We start from the raw sequence: 25,032 nt of genomic DNA on the forward strand, positions 1-25,032 counted from the left end.
TATTTTCAAGGAAGAATTTCGTTTTAGTTGTGATTCTGTTGCAGATATTCCCGATTATCTCCTTAACATGTACATCTGATCTCTCATCATGTCTCCAACAATCAAAAAGCAGACGAACTCGAAAACAAAGAAATATTGAAACTTTCTAAATTTTAAATCAATTTATTGACAAACATAATATCAGATCAATAACTTATGGCAAATCATATTTAATAAAACAAGTTAAGTTTTCACAATATTTCTTCCTATCTCCTTTCATTAAAGGAAGCTTTACTGGTTCATCTCAACAGATTCATAAATCTTCGGTAATTGATAGCAGTAGTATTTCAATAATATTCTAAAACCAAAATAATTAATACGCTTTTTAAGGAATGTCACTTATTTGTGAGTCTCGATGATCCTTAGTCCTAAACATACATATACTAACAGTTTTATCAGACAATTCACATTCGCAATAAAAAAATCTACTTAAAAAGGGTTTTACGTACATCTGTATTCAATCTGTTTTTACTATGTTTGACAAAAGTAACATTTTGCAATACGAATCATCTAGCAAAAACAGCAGTCAGAAGAGAAGAAAATCTCACAAAATGACACATAGAGCTGAGTAGAACATAATCACCATGGCAAGATGATAAAACCTTTTAATTATGAACTATAATTTTCGGATTGTCCGCAGAATTTTTCGCGAAAACTGTCGAAATTGTTTCGCGCAACTCTGAACCGCAGACGATGAAATACAACCGGTTTTTACCGCGATGTCGTTTATAAATTCGTAATCGGACGTTATTTCAGAATTTAAAATAACGTCTGCAATGATCACTCGACGCGTATTAACAAGTCAACTAACATGGTGGCGCCGCGTTCCTTCGTGCACCATTCGATTTCGTGATTTCCGATTCGCGGATCGATTTGTTCGTTCGCCTCCACTGATTGACTACTAACGCGATATGAGCCCGGTTTCATACGAACTTGGAATGCTAACTTCGCTTGATATGATTTCTTCGTTTTCGGATCGCGAAATCTAAAATGAGAAAATGCGTACGATAAGTATTTCGGGTGGCAAATATTCCCTGACATGCACATTGTTTTCCCTGACTTGATCAGCCAAGAATTCAACCAATTAACGCAGTCAAATACGTAGACACAGATGGAAACGGTCTAATTTACGAGAGACCTAGCAATGTCAACAGATTTTCCTGATTTTGGGCTCTTTAACATAATTCTCTGACTTTTTCCCCTTAATTTTTTAAGAAAAGAAAATTCCCTGACTTTCAGGCAAGCAGCCATCCTGCTATAACGTGGCAAGTAAATGAGGGGAGAGGGGAAAGATATGGTACTGTTCTAATAGTTCAGTGCATAAGATAAAGTCAGACAAATTTTCTAACATTCATGAAACGTAGTCTTAAACGTAGACTTGACATGCCCCACATATACCAGTATACATATTATACCGACACCAAAAACAGTAGCAGTAATTGATTGCATGCACGCGCGCGCAACTGGTGTAATCAGTTAACGGTACTTACTCGTGTCTGGGTGCGTACGTATCACACGCCGCGTAACGTATCGAAGGCGACAAAATAATCTGTTTCACGTCGCAATCTTCCGGTTTACGTTTCTCTGAGAATAGATCGTGTTGAGCTGCCAGAATCGCCGACCCCATCACATCACCTAACAAACGATGACAATCGCCGCGTGGTTAGAATGTTTTTGAATTTCAAAACGAAACTGATGAACGTGACGACAGGTAGTGCTTTTTAGGTAAACTGGTTATGATCTCATGCTACGAGTGTAAAATGATTTCATCAGGTAAATGAATGAAATCTATGAAGAAACAACAGTTATTAATTATATATATCTTACTCCATCGATTTCAATTATTAACCAGATGAACCTAAAACCTCAATAAAATACTACCTATCTTCACATCTATAATTGATTTGATACCAGGGCAAAACGGCTTTTCTACGAAACAGTATTGACTGAAATGACTTACTTGGCATGTGTAATTCACCGTAATCTAAAATTTTTCTAATAGCACCAACTTGCGTGCCATGATAGGCTATGTGCCATTTGTCGAAAACATTTAGCGCCTCCGCTTTGGATGGTAACCTGAATAGAAAAAGATTACTCTGAAATTCTATATAACTGTTTTCCCTATTATCGATGCCATAATGAATGCTTTGTCATTGCAATCAAAATGTTCTACTTCATTGTCAAGTAAGAGAACCTCTCTACAATAAGCAACTCTCTACACCACAAACAGTTAACACTTTTTTCTGGTACCAAGTGAACATTTGACCACTCTACAGCAAACAATACCCATGCGGTGGTTAAAAGTTGTTAATTGATTTGTTTTCACTGTGATAGTGTTTTCACTCATCATTACACGTGGGTAACTACTGAGAAATTCTATTGAATGGTTGCATATGTTTGGGACTGATTGACTTGAGCATTTGGGAAATTAATGACCTAATTGGCAACTAGGTTCGTACCTCTCCATAGCAAAGCCTCTCCACAGTGAACGTTTTGCCCAGATTCAAAAGCTTTTTTGCAGAGAGGTTTTACCGTATGCATTTTACCAAAAATTCATAAAAACTATATGACTTTTTGGTTTTACTGACCTGAGTGAAAATCTGCACCAACCGAACGGTATTCCGTACTCTTTCGGCGGTTCACCTTGACGACAATAGGCCTCGTCTGCTCGGACTTTATGACAAGATTCGCAATAACAGACGCTGTACGATTCAGTGCTGAAATATCCGTCTGCAATCAGAACAAACCCAATCAAATGAACAACTCATAGACTTTCTAAACGATTGAAAATGATTGCATAATTAACAGCTTTATCTTTAAACCAGTTTTATCCGATATATTCAATTAGTTTTCCCCGACTTAACCTTCTAAGAACCCAATCAATTTTCACATTAAAATAATATGTAAGACATAGATGGAAACTGTTAGATTATTAAGCGCGATTCATTTTGACAAATTTCCCTGACTTTTGCTGATTTTTAGATTTACACAAAATTCCCCTGACATTTCAAAAGAGAAGGAAATTCCCTGATTTTTCCCAGATACTAAAGATATTCACACACGGAAGAAAAATCAACTAAATTCGAAACCGCAATGAGCAGTGGAGTTTATCTTACCAGGAAGACCTAAAGATGACTTATATCTAGTACACAGTTTTTGGTAATCACAGTTTTTAATGAGATTACTAGAATCCGCTGGGGATGAACAGATCATTTTTTCCTTGACGCCGTCCTCCATGTCGGCTTTTTCGCGATAGTCCGGCGACGGAGAATGAACGGGACTCTCGTTGCCGGCGACGATCGTCACTTGTTCGCATTGTCCATATAAATCGACGATCGCGTAGCAAACGTTCGGCAGGTCCTTCGCCGCGATTCCCTGATCGACGTCGTTTACGTATAAATGTAAACACGAATCGTCGTCTATTAGAATACCGACCACTGAGCCGACGCCTACGCTGTCGAGATTTTGTCCGTACAACGTTTTCATCTGCAATATCGTAGCAAAGGATGTTTTGAATTTGACAATTGATTCTGTTTAACTTGCTACCATGCTAGGAATGAATGTAATTTTAAAGGCCTGTTACTGCGTCCTTCCAGATCAGTCATTCCTGGATATACAGCAACGAAATTTAAAAGAGAAAATTTTGAAGAAGTGTCTGCATCACTTTTATATCCCAATTACAGTAAACTCCTACTAAATCAGTACTGTTTATCTCGGTAAACCATTAATTTGGCGGGATTGTAAGCAATTATTATCTTTTACACCACTAATCTCTGTTTCTCTATTTTCGGTAACTGCCTAATTGGGTAAAAAAAATCCAAGTTTTTTTTACATCTATAAACATTTCTCATTGCCTATTTCTCAAAATTGAAAGAGTTTTAAAGGAGTTTCAGGCGTTTTGTTCAAATTAAAGGAGTTTCGAGCACCTTTAAAAGCATATTCTGTTTAAAAGGAGTTTTTAAGGAGTCGGTAGGGACCCTGTCTTACCTTCGTGCCGGAGTGAAAAACAGAATCCGTCTGCACGATCCAACTCGGTTTCTTGATGCCGACGGCAGAAACCGGAAACGAACATTTATCTGGCTGAAATGCGATAACGCCGAGCATCAACGACGAAGTCCAACGGGTCGAAACACAATCTACTTTTACCTGAGAAAAGAACAAGTGTTAACGTGCTATCGATGTCATAGCATTCGAAAAGCTTCATCATCAAAACTAAACAAACAAAACGCTTACTTTGAATATATAATTCTTTGGTAGAGGCTTATTGCTGACCACTATACCCTGGTTGTAGCTGGCCGTACGACGCGCCGTCAAATTATGGTTGTTCAACGAAATATTTTTGCCGTGATTCGAATGAAAATCTAGCAGTAAACTGTTCGCCGTGTCCTGGTCTTGGTCGTTCTACAAAAATTTTAAACGAATCGGTAAATCGAATCGGTGAATCGGAATTTCATTTTCCCGATCGGTCATCGAACGATCGACTTACGTCGGCGTTGTTTACGTCTGCCAAGTCGGAATAGATGAGTTGAGGTTGCGAAGTGATCGGTTGATCTAACGACGATGAACTGGTTATCGTGATGACTTCGACCATTCCGTACAAATCGATCACCGCGAACACGTTCTTCGGTATATTAGTAGCGGCCACGCCCATATCTTCGCCATTGATGTGGATGCGCATTTCACCGTTAGTTGTTCGCCGTACACCGATCCTATCGCCGACCTAAAACAACAATTTTGTCGGATAAAGCTACGGTACATTCACCGCGTACAGGCGCCAGTTGCATTATCATAAGACCAACTTAGTTCTATAGCCAATCTGACAACTTAAGACCAGTCTTAAGATTTGAGACCACTTTTGGACTTAAGGCACGACTGTGCAACTTGCCCTTGAGTCTAAATCAGTTCATATCAATATTTCAAATTTAGGTTACTACTGTGAAACTGAAGCCTCAGGACCCAGTTCCACGGTTCTGAGTTAAGATTTGACTCTGAGTTAACTCATTGAAAATGAACTTATTTCAACTCAGAGTTAACTAGAACTCACAACTGTGGAACTGGGTCTTGATCTGCTAAAATATTAGGCTTTTATATTCAAGCCGTGGAATTTCTATTTTAAAGAGAAGTAAGTTAAAAAGACTTTAAATTACATCCAATCTTTCCAATGGAGGGACATAATTTTCGTTGATGACGACGCCGTTTTTAAGAACGGTAGTTCCCGCTACGAGCCAGATCGGTTTCGTTGTCATTTCCATCGCAGACGCCGGTATGTTAGCGATCGGTGTACTGTCGGATATCGCCATACTCGTCAAACCAATCATCAAAGAGCCCGACCACTGTTGAGACATACGATCTATTTGTACCTAGGAAACAAGAGCAATATTCTGTGATGCACAGCAGGGGTACATCTAGGGCAAAGATCTAAAGGTATTGCCAAATTCTTTAAGGGTAAATTTATCAACAAAATACATCGTTTTCCGCATTTTTTGCAAGGAAATACATTCTTTTCCACATTTTTTGCAGAAAGTGCAATTTTCAGATTTTTTTCATCAAAATTGTGCCCTATATGACATTGAGTGTCTTAAACTATAGATAAAGGGGCACTCAAAAATTTCAGAAGACCCTCGGGATCCATCCTCTTCGTAGGACATTCAACTCATAGGTTCTAACCGTCTTAATACTAGTTAATTCAAACTTTTTTATACAGTTCATTTGGAGAATCATAAATTACACGTATTCACGTACCTCAAACATTTCATCAGCTCTTAACGGATCGCAACTGAATACAATGCCGTAATTAAAATTCTGCGTACGTTGCGCTATGCAACCATTCCTCGTGTTCTTCAACGTAACGTGTTTACCACAACACTGACTAAATCTGTGAACTGTCAATTCTATATTCATGACAAAAAAAAACCAAGAGTCCATCATTTGCTGGTAACAAATATTTCACTAGATCCGGGGTAAGATTGATAAACTCTGAAATTTTCACGTTCTTTCACATCCTAACAATCTGCAATTTTCACAATAAAATTTCAGGATTTTTTATGTATTATTCATTCACACAATTTGACCCCTACTAGATACTGATATTCGAAAGATAAATTTTTGTACAAACCTGAATTGGCGGGCGTTACTATCTGAGGGATGGTGGTCAAAACTGGTTCATCTAATAGTCTATTACTCAATGGTTGGATACCAGATCCATTAGTGATAGAAACCTGTGCACATTGCCCGTACAAATCAACAACAGCAAAAATACCTGAAACACAAACGTAGATTGCTATAAAAGTAGGGTCGATGCCTTCTTCTAAAACATCCCTTAACGCTAAGAAATGCAGTTACGTACCTCGTGGAATATAATTACAAGCGATTCCCTGATCAATTCCGTCGAGATAATAGTGTAACGATCCGTCTGATTTACGCATCATTCCAACTCGTGATCCGGTAATCAACGTATCCAAATCGCAAGAATAACCGTTATGTACGGTCGAACCATCCTTCATTATAGCAGATCCACTGAAACAATCAACAGGGTTCCTTTAGATCAGGGAATCCGAGATTTCCACACGCGGTGTATTTTCGGAACCTACACCAAAAATTCCTGATTGACTTTTAAGATATTGTCAGTGGGGGCTGTTTCTGCTGCCACTCATCACCGGCAAGAATGACAAGGTACCAAAATTCAAATTTCCTGACATTCCCCTGATTTTCAAGTGATAATTCGCTATGCAAAAAATAAATCTGAAATTCCCTGATTTTCTCTATTCACTCTGCTGGTCCCTCCTAACCTATTTCAGTAACGTATATCGTATTCACTTAATGATTCATTTATGCATTTAATATATCATTAATTCATTCATCCAAATATATACCAGGGTCCGGTTTCATAGACTGAGTATCAAAGTTATCCTTAGGGGTAAATCCTCAATTTGGGTGACAACCTGTGCCCAGGACTGGGTTTCATAGACGTGGAAGCAAAATAATCCCTGGGAAAATTTTGAAATTTGTCAGTTACATCCATGGTTTCTCATTGTTACTACATTGGTTGTTACCCAGATTAAGAAGTTACCCCTAGGGATAACTTTGATACCAGCCTATGAAAACGGGCCCAGCATTACAAAGTCATTATGCTAACTAATCATGTTTAATTACCTATAACAGACATTAAAGAAGCGAATAAAGATAATAAATACCTCAACATCCACGTATCGTATTCGATATCAGTCATCGTGTTCGGGAATTCGATTTCTTCGGGACGAATCATCGTGACGCCGGCTTCGATCGAGCCCGACCACCGATCGACCATCTTATCGATGATCACCTCGAACAGTTCGTTATCGCGTAACGCTCGACTGCTCATGACGATCGCGTCGTTGAACTCGCCGCGCGCGTTCGGTCGTTGCGCCGTGCGTCCGTTGTTGACGATGATCGCGTTTTTGCCGTGCACTGTGTGGAAGAGGAGGTCGTCGGCTTCGACGATGACCGGACTGCCGAGTTCGCTCGCTGAATCCAACTCCGGAACTAAATTCATCAAATAAAACCACTTCAGTGTTCTCAACAACAGGTTTTAGAGGGGCGGCCACCACTTTCATTTTTACATACAACCCTCTAAAAATCAGCCACCCCTTATAAAATATCTTCTGCCCCTACTAGAATTGATGTCAATATTCTATCAATGCTGATAATTGAATGTGAAAAATATAAGATTACACGAAAATTAAGCTTAGATTTTCTGTACTTTTTGGGGGATTGAAAGCCTTGCTACATTAGCAGTCATGATGTTATACACTGATCAATGAATGCGGCCTCTTAAGAATTCCCATCCCAATGAATATGAAATGCCCTTTAGCCCCTTAAAGGTATTGCAGGTATAATTGGAGACATCTTTTTTCACAGTGTATTTTGGGCATATATCGCAGGTAGAAATACCAGGGGGATGTCATTACACCGAAATTTCATCCAAACATTTTTGATGCAATTATACATTCTCGATATTATTTCATATGCCTTTAAATTCTAAAAATCGCCAACTTAGTTTACAGAGAAATGAATATCTTACTCGTAGCAGCAGCTGCTATCGCTCCCTGGTCGACTATCGTAGCTTGCGCCGCTTGGCCGTACAGGTCAATAACGCCGTAGATGTTCGACGGTACGTTGGACGCCGCTAAGCCCTGATCGATTCCGTTCACGTAGAAATTCAGCGTGCCGTTCTCCTTCCGGCAAACGCTGACTCTATCTCCGCACTGAAATCCGAATAACATTTCTTCTAATCGTTCCTAGATTTAACAAGATCCAACGATCAATGCCTGCTCGTCATTCAGTGTCAATCTGAGCCAGGCATAGCGCCTTCTCATACTCTACCCCCAATACCTGTACTCCGAAATACCTATACCCCATTACCTATACTACGGACAAATTAATACTTTATCTAGTCCAATCAAATCTCGTCTTTCAATCAACATTTTTATATCAAATTCAAAACCCATTTGTGCATCGAAGCTTTCAATCAAAATCAAATTAAGTTTTCCCTGTTCTCTTTGTATCATGTAAATAAAGTCGTGGGCTGATTTTATATGGATTTCAGGCTCAACAAATCATAATAGTATAAGTAGTATCATTCCAGGGTTCTATCAGATAAGGAAAATTCCCTGTATTTCCTCGCAGCAAAAAAATGAATCCAGATTTTGCTGATTTTCCCGATCTGATAAGAACCCTATATAGGCCTAACCATCGATGTAATAATAATAATTGTCATTTATATAGTGCAGGTATCCAAACTAGTCGGTTAAAATGCGCTCCAAATTTGGTATTATCACCCAAGCCTATAACTCTATGTATCAGTCTCCCAGGGGAGAAATAACACTTTTTTACCTTCAATCGATCTAAATTTTGTCCGTATTCATCGATGACCGTCGTTCCGTTGTGCATGACCCCGTTCCCGGTCATCATCCACGTTCCCGAGCGAATGTTCGTCATCGTCGACGGAAAGTCTAAATCGGCCGCCGAATGCGTCGTCACGCCGATCTCAATCGACCCCGCCCACTTATCGACGATTTTATCGATTCGAACTTCGAACATTTCGCCGGCTCTGAGGGGTCGGTTCGTCAGAACGACACCGTTATTAAAATCATCCGTTGCGCTGAAATAAAAACAATCCAAAAATAAATATAATTAAATGAAACCTTTGCGATGAATAATTACACTGAACTGTACTGCCAATCATTTATAAATATCTCAATGTTATTGAGTTATTTTTGAAAGTTTTCTTTTCATTTCAATTGCAGCCTGGGTAGAGATTGCTGTCAGATTGTTGAATGAAATTTTCACATTCTTCCATTTCTTTCACAACAAAATACCAGCATTTTTCACACTCTAACGCATAATTCTTCCAAAATTTCTTTAACTTAAACACAGATTTTGCATAATTTCTGGGCTCAACAGTGTATAGCATACAAAGACAAGGACCAAAATATTTTGTCAAGCATTTTTCTTGAATTTTGAACACATTTTCTGGATTTTTTTCTTTTTCCAATTTTTTTTCACAATTTTGATTGAGGTTTTCAATTTTCCAGTTTTTTAGACCAATATGACTGACTACTGCATTTGTTGGATTTTATGGAAAAATGTGCTTCTATCTGTATGCAAATCAATGTACTGATAAATACTTACTTCGGTCGGTAAGCCGTTTTCTGACCATTACTGACAGCCGAATGAGATCCACATCTATTGTCGAACAATAACGGGCCCGCATCGCCAGCACCATCTATCATCAAGAAATTAAAACAAAATATAGGAATTTGAAGATTCACTATATCGATTAAATTAGCGACAGTCGGCATGCGGCTGACCTGGATCGTCGAGATACATGTCTCTGAATTGTCGGAACACGTTTTTAACGCGACGGTCGATATTCTGCTGCTGTTCGAGGTGTAATGAATCGTCCGCGCGGTCGATGATTTCTACTTTCACGGCCATTCCGTACAGATCGACGACGCCCCAGACGACGGACGGAGTACGACTCGCCGCCACTCCCTGATCCATTCCGTTGATGTAATAGTGCAACGTGCCGTTCGATTTTCTCATCAATCCGATTCGATCGTTTTCCTAAACGTCACGAGACACGATTTAAAATCAGGGTTATGCAAAACTCTATTAAACTCATTTCAAACAGGAGCCAGTTGGTCAAAGTTTACTAGTGGATAGTTGACATTATCAAAACTTCATCACTTCAATGGTATATATCTGATTGTTAGCTAAACTGGCCCCTGATAAAAACAGTGAATTCTCCCTCACTCGTGTTAGCATGGCGACCAAAAAAATATCGAGATCACTGGAGTTCATATTCACAACAATGTTTTTCCAAACAAATGCTACCAAAATTAACTCAGACTTGAGCTGTTTACCTAGTTACCAGTAGCCTGCTGAGTTAAGGAATAGTCTACTAACAGATTGTGAGCTCCTGGCTGTATAGAAGAAAATATAAAGAAAAACTTACGACGAGTTCATCCAGATTATATTCTCCATATTCACGACGCGTGCCTTTACCATTAGTTAATATTCCACAACCACTCATCATTATTGTACCAGCTGAAATACAGAGTTAAACATCAGCCCAATGATTATGAGTTTCTGATCTGACTATCAGAAAAATTGGAGTGAGAGATGATATTAGATCAGAATGAACGAGAGGGAGAAATGATTTTTTACTTACCAGATCTCATGTTTGTCATCGTAGCCGGGAAATCTAATGTCGAAGGGTTATGAGTAGTGATTCCCACTTCTATCGATCCCGACCACTTATCAACCAATCGAACTAACCTTATCTACAGGAGAAAAACACAACAGAAATATTTTCAATTCATTCCTCTCTGATTTTCTCAAGATAATTTGGTTTTTGATATCTAAAATTTATATACAGTTAGCTTTAATTGGATCGTCTATTCTCCATGTCTGAGTGAAGATGAATTCAACCATAGGGTGGTCAATTTCATTTGACTTGCTTTTCCCTGACTGACTTTTCCCTGACATGCATGTTGCTTTCCCTAACTTGATATGCTAAGAATCCAAGCACAATTAAATACATAAGATGTAGACAGAAACTAAATAAGGAATCTAGGAATCTCAACTAATTCCCCTGAGCTTTTAGCTTTCTTTTTCTAAATTCCCAGACTATCCCCTGACTTTTACAAAGCAAAGAAAATACCCTGAATTTTACCTGATTCCAAGTAAAGTGGCCACCCTGACTCTGGAAAGATAAAATTCCTTACCTCGAATAATTCATCGTCGTTAAGAGGCCTGTTCGTCATGACGACGCCGTTGTTGAATTCGTCCATTGGACGGCGTCGTTCGGCCGATCGACGATTGTTGCCTAATTTCACCAAACTGCCGCATCTCTCGTGGAACGTGAGCAGTTCGTTCGAATGTAAACACGACGCTTCGTAAATAGCCTCATTCGCCAGTTCGTTACTTATTGCTGCAAAATAGATTCGAATTTTAGCCCGAGTGGTAAATCTTCAACCTGGTCGACTAACACCACACTTACAACGAGAAACCATGGTAATAACTGACAAATTTCAAAATTTTCTTAGCTAGGATTATTCTGACCACACACAGGGTGGGACCACCTTCCACCCATTTACAAATCCCCGAGTTTTCAATATGAGTACAAAAAAATTCCCTGAGTGAATTAGAGAAATATCTAAGCTTTAAATCTAAGAATTCATCCAATTTTAATTGAATTACGTATTGATAAAGACACAGTTTCCCAGGTTTTTGGTAAAATTTGTCAAATTCCCTGAGTTTGGCATATTTTCCAGGGGCCAGATGCTTAATAAAAGTTGGTTAAGAGTTATCCAGTGGATAGTAGACATAGTGACAATTGAAATTTCATTGACCCCTGGTCAGTAGCCAACCGGCCATATAAAACTCAGCCTTAGGAAAACATAAGTGATTACCGTAAATACTAACCGTTTACGACCATATCCTGTTGACTGTTATCATCTACGACCGTGATCTGCGAACATTTTCCGTACATATCGATGACCGCGTAAATTTTACTGGGAATGTTCGTCGCCGCGACGCCCTGGTCTTCGCCGTTCACGAAAAAATGTAACGATCCGTTCGACGTTCGTAAAACTCCGACGCGATCGTTCTCGCCGAGTTGATCTAAATCTCGGCCGTATTCCTCGATGTGAGAGTGTCCGTCTTTTAGCACGGAACTGCCCGACATCACCCACGTGCCTTCTCGGAATCCGGTGGCGCTCGTCGGGAAATTCAAATGTTGCGGATCGCATGTCGTCACGCCGACTTCAATAGATCCACTCCATGAATTAATCTAAATATCAATTAGTTAATACATTTATTACCCTAGACTCGATCTTATGATCTACCTTCTACTGAATTCACCAACACCAACGTATAACAGACAGACTATTATGTTACCTTTTTGTCGATTCTGACTTCGAATAATTGGTTATCTTTCAGCGGTTGGCTGCTCAGAACTACCCCATTGTTGAACTCCTGCGCCGGGAAATTTCTCTGCGCCGTTTTATTGCCGTTTGAAAGTTGAACGAGGGAACCAGTGCGGGGATGCAACAACATTACAACGTCATATTATTATTTATTTCATTGGGAAAAACTGACAAATCGAAACGACGGCCATTACGAACATAGGTGTCTACAATAGCTGAACTTTGTATTCGATACAGTTGGTAGGGTGTTTACCACGGCCGCGGGCCGGTGGGCGATTTGATTGCAAATGAATGACGGACAGTTTCACTAAACACCGTTTAGGGGCTCAAGACCCCAGTGACACCTAAACATGAAGCATGACTGATGGATGATAAATCCAGTGATGACCTACCCCAGTATTGTTAAAAGGAAACTTAGTTGAAGCTTTGTCCTTTTGGCGGTAAAGATCGAATGGGCTTATACCAACTTATGTGGTTTATGAAAATATCCGATCGTGAAACTAAACCACAGACAGGTTACTGACTACAGTCCTTCGGGCTTCCAGGGGTCCCCAGCCTGGCCGATGTCGAAGGTCTGGAGGGTGTTAAGTTGCTACTTTTTCCATTGTACAGAGATACCGCCGGGGTTGGTCATTGATGCTGGGTTTTATTCAAGATGAATTGTGAAAATTCTCTGTGGGATTATGTTGCAAGGACTCTACGATGAGACAATTGTAGAGGACATCTCTTCAGTGTAGATAAATGATGCTGGGTGCATAACATATTTCAAATTTCGTATTGACTGCACTTGTCGAAGCAACCAGTACCATTGCTGAATTTCTGAAAATCCAGTGTCAAGAAGACGGGAACCACACCAGAGCCATAAATCAATCATAGTGAAAACAACATTCATAAACAAATCGGTGTATTTATTTACTATATCTAACAAACTTAGGACCTCCAGCATTCAATACAATGAAAAAGAAAATCCATTTTCAATCAGATATTCAAGTCATGTTAAAACCTATAATTAAACATGATTTTAATTGGTCAAACTTTCGAATATTACAAGATGAAAAACTGCACAATTCAATAGAATACTGGTTTTAATGCATCGCACATAGTCCTCGCGAAGGACTCCCTCCGATTGTAGTTCTCGTCCAACTTCACAGTATACATATTTCTATCTAAAAATCTCCTATTTCTTCTTCGGCAGCAATTTCTCTAGATTCTTATCGAAATCCGACTCGTTAATGTTCATCATAAGAGTACCGGCGTTAAGATACACCCTGTTCTGCGAGTTTGCGATCTACAAATAAATGCGTAACATTCACTATTCACTTGATTCACGAGATTAGGCAGAAATTTCAACCGAACCGATGTGATAAACTTACAGTTCTGGCAATGTTCTGCGCAGCTCGAATTTTACGTAGTTTAAGGTAACCAGGATTAGCAGTAATAGCTTCACCGATCAGTTTAGCAGCTTGAGCTTCACCCTCGGCTTGCACTACTTTTTGTTGTTTCTCCTGTTTGGCAATCTCGACGACCAATTGAGCTCTTTGAGCTTCTTGTTGAGCGACCTAATAATCACGAACACACGAATATAGTTATGTTGCTTCGAACAAAGCAAGCCTACAAGTACTGACCAAGTACCACATGTGATATATGTCTCAATCTTTAAACCGAATTCCACCGATCAACAAAACTGGGTCCAGATGACATTTAATTACATAAATTCTTAAATGGTTTCTCATGGGCGGTTGGAAAATAAATGAATGATCCCTTACATATCTTTCAAAATTCCCAATTTTTGTATTTTCGTGGAGAAAGGCTTTCAATTCAAACATTCAAAATCAGACCTAAAGTCACTGGTTAATTTCACGAGATCTGGACTGTAACTGACCTGCTTTGATTCGACGGCTGCCGTATACTCTTTTCCGAAACTCAATTCAGTGATGGAAACGTCGTCGACGATTAGACGGAAATCTTTCGCGCGTTCGGTCAGTTCACTACGAATGAGTAACGAAACCTGCTGTCGTTGTGTGATCAATTGTGAAGCGTTGAATTTAGCTACGACCGCTTTCAAAACCTTGAAATATGAAAAAAATCGAATTTGGTTTTTTCCATCATTCGTTTTCTACGCAACATGAGACATCGACCAGGATTCATAAATTCATGACATTACCTCATTCACAATTGAAGGTAACACTCGGTCATCATAGTCCGTTCCCAGTTGACGATACATATTCGGTAATTGCATTGCATCTGGTCTGGCTAACACACGTAGTGAAATATTAACCATTTGTAAATCTGAAAAATGTATACATTGAATCATTGCATCAACACAATTAACTGACTAATTTGTAAAAATAACGCATATAAAAGTATCAATCGTTTGCCTATTACCTTTGCTACCAGTTGGTGAGGTAATTTTTCTTGGCCTCGATCGAATGTCATAGATTATTGGATAATGAAACCACGGAACTCTGTAAATGAAACATATTTCAATTTGCAATCAACTCGTACAGGGGCTGCGCAGTGACCTCCAGATTGGGAGGGGGTTAATTTGCAATGTACTTCTAGCTAGGATCAAAAGAACTGAAAGTGCTCATTTGCAATCAACTCGTACAGGGGCTGCGCAGTGACCTCCAGATTGGGAGGGGGTTAATTGGCAATGTAGTTCTAGCTAGGATCAAAAGAACTGAAAGTGCTCAATAAGGGATCCAGGGTCCATGCTTAAAAACTGAAACTTTTTGGGGAGAGCCCTGGTTGACACATACTGTCACTAGGAAAAGGAGACTGGCTGCTGGGGCGAATGTTTTCAACTACTAACCGGAAATGAAGTCCTTCTGTATAAACATCATTTTTCACGCCACCGATTCTGCTGAAAATAATAGCACGGTGACCACCATCGACTGTAAAGAATAATCAACAATTGTGTAACTGTTGTTGCATCAGTAGGTTTTACAAGTTACATGACATTACAGCGCCATCTGGTGATAGAAATCTTACCGGTGTAAAACGAGTGTGCGGCTCCATATGCGAGTCCAGCTGCGGCTGCCAGCAGCCCTACACCTTTACCCAAACCTTTGCCACCCTTGCTTAACCTTCCAGCGAGGTCGTTCATCATGTTCTTACCCTCCATTACCAGTTTCTATTCGACTGCGCAGAGTTAAAAGTGAACCCGGAAGTAAGCCGGTACCTATACCACGTGGTTTCAGATCGAAAAAAGGTCGCTAGCTTTCACGGTTCGGATGCCGGACCGGGCTCGCGCAGCGGTCGCTCGCTTGATTGTCAAATTTCACTTCCTGGTTTGAAAAAGATGGAAGGCAGCAGGGAAAGGGAGCAGCTTCTGGCTTTGAAAGTGATGCGTCTGACGAAACCGTCGTTGATGTTGGGTCACAATGTTATCTGTGATAGTTATGATCTACCCAAGGATGCGTTCAATACGGTTCAGTTGCCTGATTTAGCCACTGTTCAGGGCGAACAGAAATTGGGCCTCAGCGAACTGTTGACTTTACCCCAGAATTTTGGCAATATATTCTTAGGCGAAACGTTCGCCAGCTACATCAGCGTTCACAACGACAGCAATCAAGTGTGCAGAGATGTCCACGTTAAAGCAGACCTACAAACTAGTCTGCAGAGGCTCCCCCTATCAGGTGCGATCTTCGTCATGTCCGTCATTTGGCTTTCTGAAGAACTAGCTTTTTTAATGCCTTATATCACAGGCACTCGCCGATGGGCTTGGGATACAGTTGCTGGGGTTTTCGATAGTGTATTTGTGTTTTCACTCGTTATTCTGCAATAAATCCGAGAAAAAACGTCTCGATACTAGGTCACACGGGCACCTGCTACAAGTATTCCCAAGTATTCTTAACTACCTTTTCTTTTATCTCCCAGCTACATTTATGCCTGTCCCGACATGGGCCCTAGTAGCTTGTTTACTATTGATTGCCTTATCTTCGCTCATGACCTACTCTTAAAACCCTAGTTAAGTTACCTAATCGTCGGTGGTAAGCTTTTATAATTAGATGGGCTTATAGGCCTACCAAGAAAATATAAGAAATGCGGTTTGTGAAAATATCCGATCGTGAAACTAAACCACAGACAGGTAACTGACTACTATAACCCTAGACCCTAAATTCTGCAAACTTTCCCTTTTGAATAGATATGGAAGAAGATGTAGGAAATGGCAGGGATTTTTTTCTACAAAACATGTCAAAATAGCCATTTGAATAATAATAGATTCGCTCTTCATTTCAGGGGCTACGACTGATGTCGTTCAGGAATTGAACCCAGATTGCAGCATAGACGACGTCATTCAACACGAGGTTAAAGAACTCGGCACTCATATTCTGGTATGCGCCGTCAGTTATTTAACCATGTCCGGCGAGAAAATGTATTTTCGCAAATTTTTCAAGTTCCAAGTTTTGAAGCCGCTGGACTTGAAACCGAAATTCTATAACGCCGAATCCGATGAAGTTTACCTCGAGGCTCAGATCCAGAATTTGACGCCGATGCCGATATTTCTGGAGAAAGTCTCGATGGAACCGTCGCTGGAGTACACGGCGACCGAACTGAACACTCATACCATAAACGAGGATAAAGATCGATACGTATTCGGGAAAATAAACATGTTGAACCCGATGGACACGCGACAGTATTTGTATTGTCTAGTTCCGAAGCCGGAATTGTACGGAGAGTCGAAAGTCATAAAGGGCGTAACGAACATCGGAAAACTGGACATCGTTTGGAAAACGAGCATGGCCGAAAAAGGCCGCCTTCAAACTAGTCCGTTACAACGCGTAGCCCCCGGTTACGGAGACGTGCGACTGGCGATCGAGTATATGCCGGACGCGATCGCGCTCGAGAAACCGTTCAACGTTACGTATAAAGTTACGAACTGCAGCGAACGTACGATGGACTTGACACTGGCGCTCGAGAACAGCCCGTCGTCGGGGTTAATGTGGTGCGGTATATCCGGTCGTCAGCTCGGGAAAATCAGCGCGAACGAGAGCCGCAAAATTAATCTCAGTCTCATCGGAATCGTTCCCGGTTTGCAAACTGTGTCCGGATTGAAATTGATCGATACATTCCTGAAGCGTACGTACGAACACGACGACATGGCGCAGATTTTCATCTTTTCGGCGAATAACAAAAACGGTTCAGTAAATTAAAGATTATATCCGCATCTTCTCTTCATTTCAAACTGATTGTATTTAGCATGTATGTTATAATATATCACAAATAAAGATTGATGGGCTCTGTTGAAAGTTTCAAATTTATATTTCTTGGCTTGTTCACAATAGTGACTATGGTCAACTGGTTAATAACAACTCGAGCAATCTTCTTGACAAATAGTGATGATAATTGGGATGACGGACATGCAATTTATCTATTATTTCTAATCTTCATAATCTATGTGACCCTAGTTGAACCTGGCCCGCAAGATTTGAGCCCGTAGCCCGCATAGATTGCCTTCTTTAAACCGTCTTATGCTGCCATCTACATACATTAGTCAATCGGTTGTATTCTATTGTACTAATACGTATATGCCTGTAGCAAAATGATTGAAAATTATGTTTAGAAAATAGATAAATTGATCATCTGGGTATCTGTACAAAGAGAAAAAGCTTAAATCTTTCTCGACAGAGCGTATTTTGAAGTTTTGAAAAATTGTCTAATATCGTCATTTCGGTTTGAAATTCTGCTCGATTGGATTGAATTTGCAACATGGCGGCCGGTCCGATCGCTGAACGTAATCAAGGTAAGATTTTCTTTTAATTTAACCGATTTCCTTGCATTAATTATCTTTCATAACTCTACACAATTGTATATGAACAGCCACCATTTAAAATAACAAAAAATTCAATCATTCACCACCTGAATTGTCGGAATTTAGTGCGTTTAGGTGTGCTCAAATTCCAATTCAATTAAAAGACTCACTTACCAGAGGCAGCGCCAGTAAAGAAAGTAGCCGATTTATTTTTTATTTTTAATACTTAGATGCCACGGTTTATGTTGGTGGTCTTGATGATAAAGTATCAGAAGCAATTTTGTGGGAATTGTTTTTACAATCAGGACCAGTCGGTAAGGATATTTCAAGATCTTGATGAATCTGCCAATTTATATTTTTTTCCGTTCGTAAAATGTACACTTTTCTGTTTCACAGTAAATGTTCATATGCCAAAAGACAGAATTACTCAGTCACATCAAGGTTATGGATTTGTGGAGTTCATGAGCGAAGAAGATGCAGATTACGCGATCAAAATAATGAATATGATAAAACTATATGGAAAGCCTGTACGGGTGAATAAGGTAAACATCTTTCAATCCCGTTAAAAATGCAAAAGAATCATATTTTTGTATAATCCTACATGAATAATCATCTAATTACAGGCGTCGGCTCATCAGAAAAATCTTGACGTCGGCGCGAATATATTCATCGGAAATCTTGATCCGGAAGTCGATGAGAAACTGTTGTACGATACGTTCAGTGCATTCGGTGTCATTTTACAAACTCCTAAAGTAAGTTCAATGTCTTACAGGATGTAATTCCACATTTGTTTCAGGGGATTGGGACTCTTTTCTTGAAAATTAGGAAAAAAACGGGAATTTTAATTTTGGGTCATCAAGGCTTTCACAGGAAAATTTTGTGATTTTGTGACTCTTCTTGGAAAAATTGACAGGGAATGTCAGGGAATTCAAATGAATTTTTGGTGTCTCTTTCCTGCTGGTGACGAGTAGTTCAACTGCCTGTAGGCCGACAATTCAATGAACTTCACTGACAGCTCGTGGAACCTCTTGAGAAAATAGCTTCCACTGAGGATGTTTGATCGATTATTCAATCATTGTTATAAAGAATTTGATAGATTTCTTATTTTCTTCCATATTTCGTTAACAGATTATGAGAGACCCAGAAACAGGAAATTCAAAAGGTTTCGCGTTCATCAATTTCGCCAGTTTTGAAGCGTCCGACGCATCAATCGAAGCTATGAACGGACAATATTTATGTAATAGACCTATCTCCATATCGTACGCATTTAAAAAAGATTCAAAAGGCGAACGCCACGGATCTGCTGCCGGTAAATATTAACTCTTCTTGATAATCAGTAATTTCTTTTAGAATCACTAAAGAGTTATTGATTTCCAAATAGAATTATACAAAATTATAAGATAAAAAGTTCATTCATCAAAGTAAAGACAACGTTTTGGACTTTCTCTATAGAGACCATGGTCATATCTTTTTGATTTAAAATTTTGAAAAATTAATTTTGTTTTCAATCTTCTATTTTTGTATACCAGTATAGTAGGTTAAATTCTCCGACTCTACTATTGATTTGTTATGATTGTTTTCCTATTTTCAGAACGCCTGCTAGCCCAACAGAATCCGCTGTCGCAAGCCGACCGACCTCATCAGCTATTCGCCGATGCTCCGCCTACTGCGCAATCGATGAATCAAATGTCGATGAGTTCAATGATATCGCCGATGGCACCGCCCCCACCCCCTCCATCAGGTTAGTATGGCGCTTAAATTGGCCATGCCTTGTATTTGATAATATAGAATACCACACGAAGAATGAAAAACAGCATGCAAGAAATTTTCTTCATCTAGTAGTTCATTTAGAATTTTGCCTATGTCTTGATAGTGATTTTCAGGTGTAGTAATATACAGCATAAAAACAGTTTACAAACTACCGTAATCAAGCAGTCGGCTATGACATAGTTGTGAAGAGCAAAAGTGAAAAAATATGATATAATGAGGGGGCAATTAATGAGTGAAAATGAATGACATGCATGATGTATTGAGTTAAACCAAATTGCAGAGGAATTAAGACATAAGTTTGCTGTGAGCGGAAAAGCAATTGTTGAGATTGACACAGTTTTTTTGGATTTATGAATTTTTGATTGTCAATTCAGATTCTTTAGATGCGTCTATTTTTATTAGGGTCACGCTATCGAGGGTAGATTGATTCACCGTTTACTAAGTCAAGACTTTCATTTGAATTTCCGCTTTGTTTCTGTCTTATTTAAAATATAATGAATGTAATAATGTACTCGTTACAGGAATGCCGGGATCTCACATGCCGCACCCAGTTCCACCTCCCGGCGGTATACCTCCACCCCCATCAATGCCTCCACCTCCTATGCCTCCAATGGGAGGTAATATGCCATTCATGCCGCCTCCAGGCATGCATCCTCCTGGTAAGTATGAGTATGTCTAGCATCATTTACGAAGTCATATATATATATTGTCGGATCAATAACGATTGGTGTACTGTATTACTGTATTCTAGGAATGGGTATGCCTAGGCCACCACCCCCACCATCTGGAGATTCAAGCCAAGATCACATGGGTAAGATGTTTCAATGTTATCACCTTCAAATAGAATTTCTTCAAGATGTTTGAAATGGAAATATATATTGATTTTCAAAATTTATATATTTCAGGGCCGATGGGAATGCCTCCACCTCCACCGCCTCCAGGGATGCGATTCCCTCCGCCTCCACCGGGATGGAGAGGACCTCCTCCAAGAGGACCGCCACCATTCGGTAAGTTATGAACCTGCTTATCTGGATCACTGTAATCCGTATTCTCAGAAAACTTGCATGCTGTCAAGCAGCCCTACGCTTCCTACTTCCATGTCAACAATTGATCTCGCTACAAATAATTCGTAATTTTAAAAAGGTGAAAGGATCCTTTTTCCCGGCTTTTCCCAAAAAAATTCCAGGCCACGTCTGTGTTAGACTGTCACAAATCATCTGAAATTCTTATGTTAGTGTGTTCCAGATCCCATACCCTTGGTATTAGTTCTGGTACTGTCATCTAATTTGATGCCGATTCCTGTTGAAATGTATCATGTTTTGATGGTGGAAGTATTGGAAAATAATTGTCACATTCCTGTAGCAAAGTAAAACAGGAAATTAGGCCCATTAGGAAAATATCCTGTCCAGCAATTTAAAAATCCCTACTTGAGAGCCCTGCCAAGAATGAAGTTTGATCCTATTTTCTCCCTGCTTGACTGCCTAAACTTGGGGCAGTTCCTTACTTATGGATTGTCGGCATTCTTGCATTGATAATAATGGACATGTTTTATATTTTTAGGTCGAATGCCGATGCCGCCTCGAGGTCCACCACCGCGAGGTATGCGACCACCTCCTCCGAGAGGTATGCGACCTCCACCGCCGCCTCCGCCTAGGTATGACTATAGCGAAGGTTACTCCGAAGGTTACGATAATACGTATGATGGCAGCTATGACGGTAGCTACGATAACAGCTACGAAAACTACAGCGAAAGTTATTAAGCAGCTAATAACAATCGACGCTGGTGCTTTTTGAATCGAATTTATTTAATTGTACAGTTTTGTAATCATGCGAATCGGTGTAATGTCTAAATTATGTAAATAAAGTGAAAAAAGATATTTAGAAAATGAACTTGAATTGTATTTTTATGGAGCGGAGTACCGGTATTCAATTTTTCGGAATGTGTAATCGACGTATTTTCTGAACTCTGGCTGTTCTTTTGTGGGGAAAAAATAACTTCGCCAGGTCGCTTCATTATTCGGGATTCGAACCCGCTGAGTAAGCCGAACGCTTAAGGTTCAAGATGGGGGGTATTCGATTGTGTTATCGTTTAAATCTAGCCTGTGGACAATCCTTCTAAATTTATAGATCAATTAATCGCAATAATTACGAATATAATTACAAAATCATAATAAGTCCTATTGAATATATCTAATTTAAAAGCTAGCATTGAGTCCAGCTGAGACGTGGAATAAAGCAGTGAATTCGACGCGACGTTTCGTTTCGTCAGTTAATCAATAACTATCACACGTAAGCGATGCGGAAGAGAAATATGTCAACATTTCCAGATGCATCTGTTGTGTATTTCACGCTTGATTTAATTGGATTCTAAATCGGAATATCTACCCGGGACGATAATCTAAACATTGAGATTATGTACGCGTTGTTTTAATCGCGGTTTTATAACTTCGAAGGCCATTCTAATCGAACATTTCCAGTTTCTTAGACTTCTTAAAAATTCGTTTGCTCATCGTGACATTGACAAAATAGCGTAGGCCTACTCCCCCTTTGCCTAACATAAATGAAAAGGATTGTGGTTGAGATAGGGTTATATCTAACAACTATCAAATGGCTTGAGAAGCGCAATTAAATCTGTTAATGTTCAAATTTCACTGTTTCCCTCTAGCTAGGCCTGTATCTGTATGTCAATCCATATTTTGTTTATTTGCAGTTCAGCATGAGCCAAAACGCGCCATGGCAGGTCCAAGAAAATCAGCATCAGAAGGGCCAAGTTCAGATGTTCGACCCGACGCAGTTCAGTCAACCAGCTGCGGCACCTGGTGGACCAGCTACATCGCCTGGCCAGCAGCAACAACAACAACAGAATTCATCTAATAACGTGAACGGCGATGGATGGGATAACAGTTGGAATTGGGGGGATGAAAACCAACCAAACGCCGGTCAACAGAATAATCACCAACAGCAACAACAATGGCAATACGACCAGCAACAAAACTGGAATAATTATTACAGTACTCAACAGCAGTATGGATACAGCGCTGATAGTACTGTCGGGCAGAATTATAACGATACATCCAACCAAAATTACGGAGATACCGGATCTTTTAATCAGAGTTGGAATAATCCGGAGCAAGCCGCGAACGATTGGAGCAATATTAATCAACAGCAGTGGTACGCTCAACAGCCGGTAGGCGGCGCCGATAGTTTCAATTACGCGAATACCGCCGTCGATCAGGCGGGAGCGGTAACCTACGGCGACGATCGTAATACGAATAACGTCGATCCGTCTGCCGCGGCGTCGACGACGATGAACTATCAACAATACGACGGATTTCAAGGCGTCGTCGATTATACGTCGTCGGCTCAACCGAATCACATCGATGCTCGGTACGACCATGACGACGGAGGAACCGCGTCGGCGTTCTTCGGTAAAAATGATGATTACGATGACTCCGGTATCGTTAACGCTGCTCCGCCGCCACAGCCATCATCGACTGCTGACCAAATGCAAGATATAAATTTAGGCGACGATTCGACGGGTAACAACGAATCGGGGAATTCGGACGCGTTCGGAGAACACAGTCGACAGAGTTCGTACGGCGGAGGCGCGTCATTCGTAATCGGATCCGGGCCGAACAGTCGTCGAACGTCTGCTTTACCCGACGACGTGCAAACTTTTACCCCGTCTAATCCGGCGGTTGAATCGGCTCAAATACCGGCGCAGACGACGAGCTTATTGTCGGAAAACGTCGCGGTGAACGAATCGTTTCAAACGCGGTCTTACGGCGATTCTTATCATCAAGATTCGTTTCAAGGTCAACGTTATCAATCGCAGACGTCGGTCGATTCGTTTAATTCGGAACGCGCCGCCGTGCTCGATTCGTTCGCCCCGAATCAGAACCATTCTCGTCCGGCGAGCGCGGTCGAACAAAACGCTCGTCCGATCGGTCTGTTCGATCCGGCATCTCAGTCGCTACCCGCGTCTCCGCATCCGGCTAGTCGCGCCACTCCGACGAGTCCAGCTGCCGGATATTTTCAACAACCGGCGCAGATTCCGGCGTCGGAGCCGAGTCGATCGAGACCGCCGTCGTCTCATTCGACGAAAAGTCACGACAGTTTCGTCGCGTCGTCGGTTCATTCCGATTCGATGCCGACGACGAATCGGTCGCCGGCTTCGACTCCGTATTCGGGAAGTATCCGCGGTCCGAGTCCGCTGGCGCGTGACATGTCGCCCGTGCAGAAATCCAACGACAACGCTGCTCATCATCAACATCACAATCATCCGCCGCGTAATCTACCGGCGATGCAAGCTTTACAAGAACACGGCTCGGAAACTATTCTGAACGACGCTGCGTCTATTGGGGTGCAGTCGCAGCCCATTAACATTCCTGGTCAGCCGCCGACTGATTTACCTATATCGCCTAACGAGCACGCCATGAGTATCTATCACAGTCCGATACAACCTCATCCGAACAGTCTGTTCAGACCGGTCGGTAAGGTGGTTACGCCGACCGAACCGGATCAGAATCGAAAGCTCGGAGGCTCGACGGAGAATGTCGCAAATGTCGAGACCGATCAGCCGGGAATGACGACGACTCAACCACCTCCAGTGAGGCTACCGCAGATGGACCAACATCAACAGGCAGGACCAGCCAGTAGTCATACACCTCAGCCGCAAACAATGTTTGATCCTCATCAAGCCTCACTCTCTACTACCACTCCTCAGCAAGTACCAATAGCGGTTTCTCTACAGATGCAGTCATTAACTTCTGCTAGCCAGCCTCATCTGGTACAACCAGCTGGACCACCCGAACAACTGCCACCAGCCAATCAGCCTCAGCAAGTTCAGCCGGTTACTTCTGTGCCTCAGAATATGGTGAGCAGCGCTCAACACGTAGCTCCCTCACCACCAGCCCAGCCTGTCAACCTTCAACAGACTCCGGTGGAAAGTATCAACGAGGGGCCACTAATTCACAGCTCCGATCATCCTCAGAATGT

At 40.8% G+C, this 25,032-nt stretch overlaps 5 protein-coding genes across 5 annotated transcripts; 3 read left to right on the plus strand and 2 right to left on the minus strand.

Annotated features, from left to right (window-relative positions):
* Positions 1 to 201: 201 nt before the first annotated feature.
* LOC141908159 (neuralized-like protein 4) lies at positions 202 to 12,696 on the minus strand. Its single transcript, XM_074798047.1, has 22 exons — positions 12,481 to 12,696; positions 12,007 to 12,373; positions 11,307 to 11,512; positions 10,751 to 10,862; positions 10,535 to 10,626; positions 9,888 to 10,143; positions 9,709 to 9,802; positions 8,911 to 9,178; positions 8,099 to 8,282; positions 7,233 to 7,560; positions 6,386 to 6,555; positions 6,155 to 6,298; positions 5,782 to 5,930; positions 5,187 to 5,399; positions 4,526 to 4,759; positions 4,273 to 4,440; positions 4,027 to 4,185; positions 3,156 to 3,525; positions 2,628 to 2,769; positions 2,000 to 2,115; positions 1,530 to 1,674; positions 202 to 1,024 (listed from the first exon to the last, which is right to left on the minus strand). Exons 1-22 carry the CDS (start codon positions 12,637 to 12,639, stop codon positions 820 to 822), a joined length of 4,281 nt encoding a protein of 1,426 aa, XP_074654148.1. The 5' UTR covers positions 12,640 to 12,696; the 3' UTR covers positions 202 to 819.
* Positions 12,697 to 13,412: 716 nt separating this feature from the next.
* LOC141908172 (prohibitin-2-like) lies at positions 13,413 to 15,699 on the minus strand. The gene is made up of 7 exons (XM_074798066.1): positions 15,501 to 15,699; positions 15,322 to 15,403; positions 14,895 to 14,974; positions 14,674 to 14,798; positions 14,392 to 14,577; positions 13,883 to 14,068; positions 13,413 to 13,797 (listed from the first exon to the last, which is right to left on the minus strand). The coding sequence occupies exons 1-7, from the start codon at positions 15,631 to 15,633 to the stop codon at positions 13,687 to 13,689; spliced, it is 903 nt and encodes a 300-aa protein (XP_074654167.1). The 5' UTR covers positions 15,634 to 15,699; the 3' UTR covers positions 13,413 to 13,686.
* An 82-nt stretch (positions 15,700 to 15,781) lies between these two features.
* LOC141908166 (trafficking protein particle complex subunit 13-like) lies at positions 15,782 to 17,752 on the plus strand. Its single transcript, XM_074798057.1, has 2 exons — positions 15,782 to 16,147; positions 16,752 to 17,752. Exons 1-2 carry the CDS (start codon positions 15,811 to 15,813, stop codon positions 17,663 to 17,665), a joined length of 1,251 nt encoding a protein of 416 aa, XP_074654158.1. The 5' UTR covers positions 15,782 to 15,810; the 3' UTR covers positions 17,666 to 17,752.
* A 409-nt stretch (positions 17,753 to 18,161) lies between these two features.
* On the plus strand, positions 18,162 to 21,896 carry LOC141908169 (splicing factor 3B subunit 4-like). The gene is made up of 10 exons (XM_074798059.1): positions 18,162 to 18,255; positions 18,495 to 18,578; positions 18,661 to 18,806; positions 18,888 to 19,016; positions 19,393 to 19,573; positions 19,856 to 20,005; positions 20,556 to 20,693; positions 20,786 to 20,845; positions 20,940 to 21,041; positions 21,595 to 21,896. The coding sequence occupies exons 1-10, from the start codon at positions 18,222 to 18,224 to the stop codon at positions 21,792 to 21,794; spliced, it is 1,224 nt and encodes a 407-aa protein (XP_074654160.1). The 5' UTR covers positions 18,162 to 18,221; the 3' UTR covers positions 21,795 to 21,896.
* A 432-nt stretch (positions 21,897 to 22,328) lies between these two features.
* On the plus strand, positions 22,329 to 24,800 carry LOC141909209 (uncharacterized). The gene is made up of 3 exons (XM_074799595.1): positions 22,329 to 22,449; positions 22,745 to 24,717; positions 24,788 to 24,800. Exons 2-3 carry the CDS (start codon positions 22,751 to 22,753, stop codon positions 24,798 to 24,800), a joined length of 1,980 nt encoding a protein of 659 aa, XP_074655696.1. The 5' UTR covers positions 22,329 to 22,449; positions 22,745 to 22,750.
* The last annotated feature ends 232 nt before the right edge of the window (positions 24,801 to 25,032 follow it).

Source organism: Tubulanus polymorphus, chromosome 7, assembly GCF_964204645.1.
Source record: "Tubulanus polymorphus chromosome 7, tnTubPoly1.2, whole genome shotgun sequence".
NCBI lineage: Eukaryota > Metazoa > Nemertea > Palaeonemertea > Tubulaniformes > Tubulanidae > Tubulanus > Tubulanus polymorphus.

Coding starts and splice junctions, on each gene's coding strand:
- LOC141909209 (XM_074799595.1), top strand. CDS start 22,751: ATGAGCCAAAACGCGCCATGGCAGGTCCAAGAAAATCAGCATCAGAAG.
- LOC141908172 (XM_074798066.1), bottom strand. CDS start 15,633: ATGGAGGGTAAGAACATGATGAACGACCTCGCTGGAAGGTTAAGCAAG. Junction 15,404..15,500: donor CGCACACTCGTTTTACACCG/GTAAGATTTCTA, acceptor TATTCTTTACAG/TCGATGGTGGTCACCGTGCT. Junction 14,975..15,321: donor ACAGAAGGACTTCATTTCCG/GTTAGTAGTTGA, acceptor TTTCATTTACAG/AGTTCCGTGGTTTCATTATC.
- LOC141908169 (XM_074798059.1), top strand. CDS start 18,222: ATGGCGGCCGGTCCGATCGCTGAACGTAATCAAG. Junction 18,807..18,887: donor AGCCTGTACGGGTGAATAAG/GTAAACATCTTT, acceptor ATCTAATTACAG/GCGTCGGCTCATCAGAAAAA. Junction 20,694..20,785: donor TCCAGGCATGCATCCTCCTG/GTAAGTATGAGT, acceptor ACTGTATTCTAG/GAATGGGTATGCCTAGGCCA.
- LOC141908159 (XM_074798047.1), bottom strand. CDS start 12,639: ATGTTGTTGCATCCCCGCACTGGTTCCCTCGTTCAACTTTCAAACGGC. Junction 6,299..6,385: donor TTGTAATTATATTCCACGAG/GTACGTAACTGC, acceptor TTTGTGTTTCAG/GTATTTTTGCTGTTGTTGAT. Junction 4,186..4,272: donor CAAAGAATTATATATTCAAA/GTAAGCGTTTTG, acceptor TTCTTTTCTCAG/GTAAAAGTAGATTGTGTTTC.
- LOC141908166 (XM_074798057.1), top strand. CDS start 15,811: ATGGAAGGCAGCAGGGAAAGGGAGCAGCTTCTGGCTTTGAAAGTGATG. Junction 16,148..16,751: donor GCAGAGGCTCCCCCTATCAG/GTGCGATCTTCG, acceptor TCTTCATTTCAG/GGGCTACGACTGATGTCGTT.